This window comes from Hemicordylus capensis, chromosome 6 (assembly GCF_027244095.1).
Source record: "Hemicordylus capensis ecotype Gifberg chromosome 6, rHemCap1.1.pri, whole genome shotgun sequence".
NCBI lineage: Eukaryota > Metazoa > Chordata > Lepidosauria > Squamata > Cordylidae > Hemicordylus > Hemicordylus capensis.
In genome coordinates, this window is record NC_069662.1 from 61585152 (window position 1) to 61597610 (window position 12459).

General features: G+C 42.5%; 1 protein-coding gene across 12 annotated transcripts in view; it reads right to left on the minus strand.

Moving 5' to 3' along the window:
- Positions 1-5336: 5336 nt before the first annotated feature.
- Positions 5337-12459, minus strand: part of CDKL2 (cyclin dependent kinase like 2) — a 60054-nt gene continuing 52931 nt past the window's right edge. For 10 of the 12 annotated variants that reach the window (XM_053259607.1, XM_053259617.1, XM_053259614.1 and 7 more), the window contains one exon: positions 5337-9320. In XM_053259607.1, coding sequence (XP_053115582.1) covers positions 9055-9320 — 266 coding nt within the window. In that variant the 3' untranslated portion in view covers positions 5337-9054. The remainder of the gene's footprint in view (positions 9321-12459) is intronic. The other 2 variants (XM_053259615.1, XM_053259616.1) reach the window with 2 other exon arrangements.

Genomic DNA, 12459 nt, shown 5'->3' on the forward strand with positions numbered 1-12459 from the left:
TCTATTTTGTCCCCTGTGCAGTTTAACATCTAGATGAAACTTCTGGGAGAGGTCATCTGTGGGTGTCGGCTGAGGTGCCACTAGTATGCTGATGATGCAGTCACCAGGGAGGCAGTGGATGCTCTGAACTGGGGATCAAAGGCAATCAATCATCTCTATTACGGTCAAAGACCAGCACAAGATATAATACAGATACAGTAAAACAGAAGCTCATGCGGCAATAAAATCATATTAGATTAAAATTATTATAATCCGAATTATCATGAAATAGTTACAACTAAAATACTAAAAATTCATATGCTATAGACTATAAAGTTATAATGTATAAAATACAACTCTAAAAATCATGGGGAGACTAATAAAATAGACTAGAGATACAACTATCTATAAAAGTAAAAACATCTAAAACGTAAAACATTTAATATAAAATATAAGGCGGAATGGCTAAAATGTGAAGTAAAACAACTAACTAAAATAGCGTGAACATGTAAAATAGTCAGTAGTCACATCTGCTACATGAGTTATGGGCTGGCAGTCAGGGGGCTTGGAGGCTGTTCTGGACTGGATGGGAGCACCAAGCATAAACGTAATCCAGATAAGATGGAAGTGCTCTGGGTTTTTAAAACTGATCATCCGAGTAGAGAGGTAAATCTGGTCTTGGACGGGGTCATACTCCCTCTGAAAGTCTGCAACTTGGGGGTGTTTCTGGGCCTGACGCTATCTTTGGAGGCACAGGTGGAGGTGGTGTGCAGAAGTGCCTTTTAACAGCTATGGCTGGTACGTCAGCTGCAACTCTACTTGGAGAAGTTGGACCTGGCCTAAGCCACACTTGTTTTGGTAACATCCAGATGGGACTACTGCAATGCGCTCTATGTGGGGCTGCCCTTGAAGACAGTTCGGAAGCTTCAGTTGATCCAGAATGCTGCTGCAAGGATGCTTGTGGGTACAAGTCACTTCATGAGTGTCATGCCCATCCTGTAGCAGCTTCATTGGTTACTGATCTGCTTCTGGGCTAGATTCAAGGTGCTGGTCTTGACCTTTAAAGGTCTACATGACTTGGGGCCAGGGTACCAGTCAGAATGCATTCACCTGTATGAACTTGCCAGGGCCCTCCACTCATCATCTCAGGCCCTGCTCATAGCCCCACCACTAACAGAGATCCAGTTGGCAGGGACCAGAAACAGGGCCTTTTCGGTTGTGGTCCCTCGGCTTTGGAACGCCCTTCCTGGAGAGTTTCACCATGCTCCCTCCCTCAATGTTCTTTAAAAACACAATTGAAAGCACATCTTTTAAAAGAGGCTTTTGAATGTTTCGTCTCTGTTTATATCTGGTAAATTCTTTAGTTTTTATAGTTCTTAGTTTTTAGCTTTTCCTGTGCCTCCCCGACACTCTCTTCCAGCATAGGCTGCATTTTCTTTCAATTCCTGCACATTCTTTCCCAGCAGTTCTCCCATTCCTGTGGTTTTTCATGTTGTTCAGATTTGTGTCTATTTCTACAAGTACTTTTGTTATTTACTCCATTCTGGCTCACAGTTTCTTTGCAAGAAAAGATAACCCCACCTTTAACACTAGTGTTGAGTATTTCACACTTCTCTGAGCAGTAAACACTTCCAAGGGAAAGTACTACTACTTGGGTTTAGTTTCCTTTGATGAGAGAACACTGGAGGACAGTCTTAGCACTTCCAAGGTGTATTTATTTGCTACATTGTTTACTTTCACTTTAGGGGATCAGAGAATGGGAAGATTACTGTAGATATAAATGACCAAAAGTCAAGCTTCAGAACTTTAAAGTATGGCTTGACCAAAACCCTTTGAGTTATCTAGCTGAAAATATTATGGTATAATGGCTTCACAAAAGGCTGCAATGCATCTGTTCCCCTCCCCTCTCAAGAAATAACAAGAAATAAACCAGAGATTAGCATTTGAGTGATTGTCCATTCTAGCATATGGCTGAAGCCTCAGGGGGAAAGGACAGCCGTATAGCAGCCCTCCCGGCCCTGCCCCCTTCCTCAGATTACACATAATGATCCAGTACCACCACCACCTCCTCTGCTCTTCTACTGGGTTCCCCTCACCACAAGCATTTACATTTAATTTTTTAAAAAAAGAAAAAAAGAAAAAAATTGTGGTCCAAGTAACACAGCTGATACATGCTGACTCAGAAGCAAACTCTATTAACTTCAATGGGACTTACTCCCAGGAAAGAGTGTATAGAATAGCAGCCAAGTCATTAGAGGGGGTCTATTAGGCATCATCTCATACTGCACGGGAGGAGGCAATGGTAAACCCCTCCTGTATTTTACTAAAGACAACCACAGGGCTCTGTGGTCACCAGGAGTCGACACCGACTCAATGGCACACTTTACCTTGATTAATTAGGCAGGAGGAAAAGAAAACAATTCAGTGAGATTTTCGGGAAGGAATGCATTAAGACATCAGCAGCAAAGTCCAGAGAAAAAGGAAACACTTGATTTCTGTTCATCCAAGCTTCACGGGACTTTCAAGATAAGTATTATGTGGGGCAGTGTGGCGTGGGGTTGTGGGAGAGAAGTTTGGTAAGCCAGAAGTGCAGTAAACTGGAAGTGTGCTGTTGCAACAACAAAATTTAAATAAGGGCGTTTCTGTGCAAGCTCACATTAAGGTCTTTAGGGAGTTATGGACGGTCCATAAACATATCAGAACCAGAGGTACCAACTTAGAAGTATGTGAAATATAGGCCTGTGTCTGATTTCATTTTATATTAAGAAATGAAGTAACTCCTGAACTCAAGGTGAACTGGCATACTGCTCTCCCTGCTCTGTGAAGGGAGGAGGCAATCCAGCATTGTATTGTAAAAATGGATATGCAAGGAAACACAAAAGCCAGGCCTGAATGCTGAAAGCTAAATCAATATGCTAAAATGTGACTCACAATGTCTGTGGAAAAGTCTGCCAGAGGCTGATCCCCCCTTCCTGTTGCATGAAGCCAGTGTTAATCCTTGTCAGTGATTAACTCAATCGCTCTCTATAGAGATTCAACATAGGAAGATGCATACAGAGATCCACCTGTAGACTTTAATTCTTACCTCACTGATGCTTCTGCCCTAGCCAAATGTATTGAACTCGTCTCACACATGTATGTTACTTTAAATATTCTTTTATTACACACTAGATAGAGGTACACAAGAAATAATGTAATTGCTGTCTCACAACTAATTCTCTCACTAACTCCTGACTTTTAACACCTTTTGGGAAGATGCCATTTGCGGCTCTGAGATGCAGATTCGCTTTGGGCAATGCTCCCCCTCCCTTTCTAAGCACCCAATTTACAGAAGATGAGACTGAGATCTCTCTGGACTGGCCAATATCCTGAATAATTAAAAAAGACATTGTCCAGAAGGTAGCAGCAAGTTGTCACCTTTTTGGGACCCAGGAAAAGATGAGAGAGAGATAAAAGGAAAATACACTATAAAGAAGGAGGCTACCAGACAGAGAGTTGAGCAATCTTGTGCCTACAGCAAGATTTGCTCACAGCAATGCCAGAGTTTGCTGCTAAGCCGCGGGGCTAGAGGCAGGAACTCTGTCCATGGACAGGAACTGTCTCCTACAAGCAGTCTTATGCCTACGGGCAATCTTGCTCACACAAAGATCCCAGAGTTCGCTGCTAAGCTGCGGGGCAACAGCAGGAACTCTGTTCATGGACAGGAGCTGTCTGTGACTTCTACTGCGCAGTGAGAAGTCAAGACTTCTCCAGCCATGGTGCTCTGGCTCTCAGCCATGATCTGAGCAACTGCAAACGCTCCTGTCTCCTGCCAAAGGCCTCGCTTCTTCAGCCGAAGGGATTCACCGTTCTCAAATCTCTCTGATCCTGGTAAATATGCTGCTCCTACAAGCCTGGAATCCCCTCATCCCTTCCCCTTCTCCTGCCTCCTTCTCCCCCCCCCTTTTTCCTCTACTAATCTCCCCAAACCATGCTAGCCCTCAGCTTTCCTTTCCCCCTTTTCCATCTGTATTTGAATTGTATTAGGATCTAGGAAGATTTAATGCACACACATATGTAGTTAGGAACACGTGGAAAAGTGGTGCTGGCTAGGAAATACTGTTGCTGATATTGATAGTGTTCTGCTTTCTGCTTTGCTAGATTATGTTGTTAGTCTTTTATACTCAATAAAGCCCATTGAATCTTTGAGGAATGGTTTGATCTCCTTTCTTCCATGCGCCCAGATTATACATGGTCACTAATATAAAAGAACTTGGTCACTTGGTGACACTATGAGCCAGACCTAATTTTATATACTAGCTAATGAGCATATTTAGTATATAAATCAGGCCTGGACTGTAACAAGGGGACAGTGAAAACTGGGTGACAGTGGGGAATGACAGAGAGGGACCACAACCTGTAATGTCTGCCTTGGTACAGGTAGAAAATAGCAGGATGAACTAGTGTAAGAACTGCTAGGTCCTGCAAGCAGTTCTTGAATGAGTTCACTGACCCTCCTGCAGAAAAACCCTGTCTGGAAATACCCTGAGTTTTGAATAAGGAGCCTCTCTCTGATGCTTTCAAGCTCAAGTTCCTCTCTCTTTCTAGCTGTTCTCTTGCATTGGAACAATTGCTACTAGGGTGACCTGAAGAAAAGAGACAAAGTGTGAGGGGAGGAAAGAAGAGAAAGCAGCCCACTGATATTGGGGTGAGAAGGGTTGCAGGAAGACAGGGGACGTAGAGACCCTGAGAGCACTAGGGAGCAGATAAAGAATCTCTGCTACTTCCCCCCACAACTATCTTGGGATGCTGAGTTGCTCCCATGGACTCTGTCTGATGTTGGTTATTGTCTGTGGTCGACATCCTGACTATATTACTCAATGGAAGAGCCATTGAAATAAACAGAGCAAATTGGGCATGACTAATTTGTATGATTAATTTCAATGGGACTTCTTTTGAGTAATGTAGTCAGATGTCAGGCAGTGATTTAAAAAACATACCTCCTAAAAATATCTAGAAACTACCCTCTTTTCTAAGGGTAGCAGCTTTATAGTATTATATTACAGCTTTATACTATTAGAGTAGTAATTTTAAAGTAATATAACTTTATGGTTCCATAATTTGTTTTGAATCATGCTCTACTGTTCTGTCTTATGCTGGTCTTGGACTGTAATAAAGATGATTGATTGAGTAGCAAATCAGTGTTCATCATATCTAGTTTCAACTCCCCCTGCCCCCCTGCAAGCGTTCCTTTTATCTTCACAATAAGCTTTTGAAGTAGGTTTTTAAAAAGTGACAAAGTCAGCCAGCTATGAACTTGAGACTATGAGACTCACAGCCCAACAATGTAGCCACGATACCACACTGATTCTTCAGGGTAAAGAAAATTGGTTCAATTTTATTATCAGAATTGGCAATTAAAGGCAGAGGACAATGAGTTAAGCACTGAAGCAAATTCTTGCGATTGTTTATATTTCTTTCCCATTACATTACAAAGTTACAACTTGGAATTAATTTCACCATGCATATCAAGCAAAAAACAATACATTTTATGTTTTGTACAGCCCATTTTCTGCAATTAGCATGCTATTGACAATCATATGAATGCAATTGGTTGATTGAAGGGTTGAGTACATGTTGAACTGGACACAGATCAAGTGTATTGATATGCAACTAAATATTCCTTTATTTTGGAGAAACAGTTCTGTTCAGTGAGAATGAATATTAACCATACTGCAAACTTGGGTTTCACCTTCACAGTATCATAAAACAAAGCCTATCATGCATTATTGTAACTTCTCTATCACTTCCAAAGGAAAATATACTATAGCAATCCAAGGATTATATGCGGTTTTGGAGAAGCGACATAAGAAAATAGTTCTCAGGGGAAGAAGAATACAGACACTGATGTGAAGAGCAACTTTACCTTAAAACAGTGTTACTGGGACACTCATAGACCATTTATAACTAAGAAGTCCTCACAAAAAAGTGCATTTGCTAATGGAGACCATTACTAAGAAATGACAAAATAAGGTCATTCGCATGACCTTGCTGGGGAGGGTGGGCAGGGAGGCAGGATCCTCCCTGCTTCCCTGCACATGATCACCCTTCCCTGACAGCAGTGTTGCTCTGCTGACGAGTGGCAGTGCTGGGAGCTGGAGGAGGAAGTCCTCCGGCATCCCACAATGCACCCTGGCTTTGCACCCTGGCTTTATGCGTGTTCGGGCTTCAGGCAGAGAAGAAAGGCAGCTCAGAGTGTTCACATGACCGGGGAGGCAGCCCAAGCGTTCATACAACTGAGAAGTGGGGGTAGAAGGGTGCTTCTACCCCACTATTAGGCTGGATAAAAAACCCAGGCTACCTCGGTGAAGAGTGCAGGGATTGGGACCGATCTCAGTGTTCTACATGAGCAGCCCTACCCAGGTAGGGCTGCTCATGTGACTGACCTTACTGAATGCAATAACAGGAATGAGGAATAATGGGAAATGAACCATTGAGATTTCATTCAGCTGACCCAAGCCCATTTATTTCAGTTATACTTGCCGCAGTCAAGAATCATGGTCCTACGTGGCATTTGCAGAAATTTTTATAAATGTAATACTTAGCCTATCTCCATTCTTCTTTTTAAAATGTACTTGGTTGTAAAGGGAACACAATGTTGTTATAATACTGGAAACAAATGAGTTAAAAAACTCACACTTTAAATTTGCCATATCTGAAAGTGATATAATTACAATCCAGCAAGCAGTATCCCAATATAAGATGTGTCCTGAATCTTGAACACAAACTGTCCTTATAACTAGAAGTGTTAGGATGGTAAATAAAAAAGACATTCATTTAAAGCTATCTTCATCAACTGCACTTTCCAATAACTTCACTGTATAGCAATACGATCCAAATGCTTTTGTGTTTTTCATAGAAGTGGGACACAATTGCTCCAACAGTGAACAAAAAGAACATATCTACACTACAAGCATGTAGTGGCCTTATACCAGTTTAACAGTCATGAACTCCAAAGAAATCCTGGGAATTGTAGCTTGGAGAGCTGAGAATTCTGCATACAAGACTATATGGGATATGGAATCACTATTAAAGCAGTTTAAGACTGTGGTATAGATCTGACTTACAATTATGTGAAATGCTACTGGTTTTCTATTAATTAAATAATAATAATAAAAGCAGCACCATGGTGCTTTATGGAGTGACATATCAGCACACTCAAAAAATGTATAGTGCTCAGAAATTGCAAGTGTGCTAAGAAGGGTGCACTACAAAGGCATGTACATGCAAACAGCAACTATTTACAACCAGTCATTTCCAGCATATTGGATGAGGTTTCTTATACAAAAAGATATTTAGAAAAACTTAACATCAATTCACATTATGGTGTGAGTGGATTTAAAAGAAAGCTACATCAATGGCATTTGTTCCAGTGTACAGAGAACTGTCACAGTGCTTACAATCAGAAACATGAAACTATGCTACGCTTAACTTAACCCAAACCCAAAAACTAGTTTGGGGGGTGGGGGTGGGGCAGGTTTTCGGCGAACTGAAACTGAACATGGAACTAAAATCTCTTGCTTGCCCTGAACAGAACCAAAACCAAACCCCTCAACACAAAAAGTTATAACTGATTCAAAACTAGTTCAATAATCAGGTACTTGGGAGATTGCTTTGAGGGGTGGTGAGGGATTCGCTCTGCTCAGTTTGAGCATTTTGAAAAGCTATATTTCTCAGTGAGCCATCTGAAAAGAATGGGAGAAAGAGCAAGAGAGATTAGAAAGCAATTAGGACTGGTAATTCTCCTGGGGCTCAAATAGAGGTTTGCCCAGTCACGGACTGCTGTCCAAGGCCTCTGTATGGAGCATTATTGAATGGAGGCTGCAAGGTTTGTGTGTTCGCTTGGCAATACAGTTTCTCCTTGCTGCCATTCTACCATTCATCCTAAACAGGCTATGTAAGCTTGTAAGTATGTATGTATGTTTTAGCTATGCACTGGTCCATGACCGTAATAAAGGACTGACTGACTAAACAGGCTAAGTGCTTCTATTTCTTCTTCTGTTTCATTAGTGCTGCTTCTTGAAAGAGAAGGTAGAGCCCAAGGATCTTTCTATATGTCAATAACAGGCAGGATATTCAAAGCATTCATGCAAGTTCCAAGTGTGATCTTACTTCTTCTTGTACACACACTGCTTCAGGCTTCTTCACTATAGCACAAGCTTACCCTGGCAAACACAACACCTGTGAAAAGATTTCTCCCCTGAGCTGTTTATTGCAAGACCATCCCTGTAATAGTCTCTTGTGGTCTCACTAGCTGGGTATAGCTACATGTAAACTTGTATCAGTTTCACACCAGTTTAAGTGCCATGGATTCCCATCTCTGCCCAAACAAACGCGCCCATCTACCTGGAATTAGAGTTTGTCAAGGGTGCTGATAATTTTATTTTAAGATATCCCTAGCTCCCATAACAGAAACCATTTCTTAGAGTTCCCTGGACAAACAATGCCTAACAAATCAGCTTCAATCTGTATTGTAGATATGCTTGGAACCTGCTTCTCTCCAAGTAGTTACAGTTGCTGTTCTTCTTCCTCTCCCATTGAAAGACAAGTACATACAGACTATTTTAATGCTACAGACTTATGACACAGAGTTAATTCACAGTAAGGGTGTTTGCTGTGTATGCAATAGTGTAGTGCAGCAAATGCTGAAAAATATGAAACAGACATGCATGTCTGCAGAAACTACCATGCACAGTGTAGTCTGGCTGCAGTTCCTTTGCCCTTCAGCTATGCCCAGCCCTACAAACACACATTCCCATTTCAGACTTGAAGCTTGTCCTGTAGAAAGTGTAAACTGGCCTGAAAGAGTTGTTCAAGCATCAAACAGTTTCACTCTTGTACTAGGGTTATGAGAAATAACTACATTGTTCGTTACAGTCTTTCAGAAAAGAAGCTGGCCAGTACTTAAACTGTTAGAAGTCTCAATTTATCTTGGTACAGAAGATCCTTCCTCCCAATATCTTGTTAATGTATATTAGTCTAAGGTCCAATACTCCAGGCCCATTGAAATAATCAGATTTGGATACTGCACAATAATCATGCTACAAAGGACACTGCAGTCTTAGCACCGTGACAACTATACAACATCAGGATGTCTGTTTCCTTTGACTGACATTGTTTGGAACATGGCAAAAATACTTGCCGCCAAACACTCTCTAAGGACATCTGTTGCAAAGGGTTCTGGCGCTTCCAGAAGGCAACAGGCTTGCAGAAGTGATGAATCATACAAAGTTCACTTGATGCTAATGTTCTACTCTGGGGAAAGTGGTTTCTGAAGTGTCTTGCAAGGAGGCCCCAGATACCTGTAAATCAAGCACATTTTATTTATTTATTTATTTATTTATATTTATTTATTTGATTTATATACCGCCCTTCCAAAAATGGCTCAGGGCGGTTTACAATTAAAACAAACTTGTAAAACAATGAAAAGCTAAAACAAATTAAAAACAATAACACAACAATTAACAATTTAAAAACATTTTAAAACAAGAAATAAACATTGTCCCCAGACCCCAGCTCAGGAAGACACGTAGACTTAATATGGATGAAAAGGGCCACAACTTTATTAACTATTACACAGGCATGGCAGACTGGAACACCAGGTGATTAATCACCCTTAGAGAACAGTGCGGGCCAACAGAAACAGGTCAGAACTCTGAAGTCCTACCCATCACCCTACTGGGCGACACACCCTGGCTCAGGAATGGGCAGGTACGCCCCACTCAATTCCTTCAAAGCCACCCCCCCCCTTCTGTAAGAGAGGATCTGGATACTTCTAGGCATTCGTCCACCCCGGACCGCGCAGCCCAAAGGTTGGAGAAATCCTGAAGCAGGTTTCATGGCAATCATTTTCCCCGTGCCGCACAGGCCACAAAGAAGCGATTAACCAATCACCCTTTTACATATCCAAGGGTGCTCACCGATATTCTAACCCTCAAATTACCACCCCGCCCGCACTGTTACTGCCATTGTGGCCAACCTAACTCTAACTACGCACCCAGAACACAGAACGGAGTAGGCGAAAAAACCCCCAACAGTAGCCAATACGTTGGGAGCAAAAAATTCCTACTAAAATTCAGTTAAAATTTTTTAACTGAATTGCAAACATATTACATATTTTCATAATTGTCCTGGCCATAATTTTGCCAGAGAAATACTTTAAATAGGAAAAAAAGCACATTATTCTTCTAAACACATAAGAGTCCCTCTGGATTAGATCAAAATTTCACCTAGCCTAGCATCTCATTCTCCAGAGGCCAACCAGAGCCTAAGGGAAGTCCACAAAGAGGGCATGAAGGCAATAACTTTATGTTGTTGCCCCCCGGCAACTGGTATTCATAAGTATACTTGCTCTGGACATGAATGTTCCATTTAGCCATTATGGCTATTAGCCTCAGGTGGGCCTGTCTCAATTCATGCATCACCCCATCTCCGACAGCCTGCCACCAAATCCCACAGACACAGATGCTATTCACCCAAACCCATCTTTTGCCAATTGCCTCCATGGTTGGCACTTTAATCCCATTTTAAAGCCATCTAAGGCAGTGGCCATCATCACATTTTGTGGAAGTAAATTCCATGTAAAATGTTAATATAGTACAGCCTCCACTGTGCAAGGATAGCCACCAGGGATTCAAACAGAAAGCACACTCATCTGGTTGACTGGAATATCAGATAGCAGATGAATGTTCATAAAAACTGGCTCAGACTGATCTTAATCAATTAACTGGCTTAATCCAATCTTAAAAAATAAAAATAAAAATCAGACCAGTCTCCCCATTCTCCAAGCACCTTCCTGCCAACCTCCACACCGCCCCCCCCCACAACAACACTTCCTGTTTCCCTTTATTTGCAGCTCCCTGGAGCTGCAGTGGGATGAGCAGTAGAGGTGGCAGCAAGGGAGTGGGAAAGAGGAGGCTTTCATTTCTTTCTTTCTCCTAGTTTCCCTAGTGTGCTGGTGCTAGAAGCAGCAGTGACAGCACAGGGGTTGGGAGGGTTTTTTTCTTCCTCACCCGTGCCTATTGTCCTGGTGTGCTGCTCCTTAGTGTGCAGGAATAAAAGGAAATTCACAGGAGCCTTTGTGACTTGTGGTCTTTCTGGAAATTTCCCTTTATTCAAAGTGTGCTGATGATGGAGGGCGGGAGTGACAGGAAGGAGAAAAAAAACCTCTCCCACTGTAGCTTATGGAATGAATGTACTATGGAAATGAGGAGGAGAAGGGGGGAAGCCCCCGCCGCATTCCTCACTCTGTTGCCTCTCCCTCCACAGCTTATCCCACTATTGCTTAAGGGAGCTGAAAGTAAAGGGAAGCTGGGAGAGAACCAACAAACTTCTCTAAGCAAAGAACATTGGAGAAGTTGAAGAGCTCACCTCTTCTTTGAGGTGGGCTTTTCATTTATCATATTTACAGACTGCCTGATATGTGTATCTCTAGGCAGTGTTCATGGTTTACAAATACAACCATAAGAACAGAATTTTAAAAATTAAAACAGTTTAAGTTGTTTTTTTAACTAAAAGCCTGATAAAACAGGTGCATCTTAAGGGTCTTTTTAAAGGCAGGCAGAGACAGAGAAGCTCTTATTTTGACAGGAAGTGCATTCCAGAGCTCCAGGGCAGCCATAGAGAAGGCTTGTGGCAACCATAACCAGACCTCCTCAGATGATCTTAATAGGTGGCAGGGTTCATGACAAAAGCAGCACTTTTTTAGATACCCTGGACCCAGTGGTGGAGGGAGGCCAGCAGCGGCCTGGATTCAGCCCACCCTCCATGGCCCATAGCCCCACCCCCTGCATCAGTGGCTGACATCAAACACGGGAGGGCGAAGATTAGCCACGCTGTGTCTGACACCAGACACGGAGGCCATGGATTAGCTCACAAACAGGGCCGTGCAACCCCGTTTGCAAAAATAATTGGCCAGTGCTGCATTCACTGCATGCCCAGGAGCAGCTCGCCCTACCTTTAAAAGGCAGAGAGAGCCACTCTGGCTGCGGTGGGAGCACAGGCTTTTTTTTTTTTTTTTGCAAACAGGGCCATTCAGCCACATATGCAAGCTAATCCAGGGACACCGCACCTGGCTTCAGATGCAGGGGGTGTTGGCTTGGGTGCGAGGTGGTGTGGCCCCTGAGGGCCACATTTTGCTTGAAAACTTATTGGTAGCCAGTGCAGTTCTTGAACTTTCAAAAATCTCCTCTAAGCTTCTAGTCTGGAGAAGTTTGTCGGCATTCCTAATCTCATTGCATCATATGGGTGTTACTTCTAAACAAACATTCTTAGGATCTTATTGTAAGGTTAGACTCGTAGAGCAGTAATATCACCTGTAACCAGTGTTCCCTGTAAGGCGTGCACATGTGCACATGCTCAAACATTTTTTGATGTCCGCTCAGTTAATTTTAGATCCCACTCAGGTTGAATTGGGAAGGCCCCACCCTGAATGTATGTGAG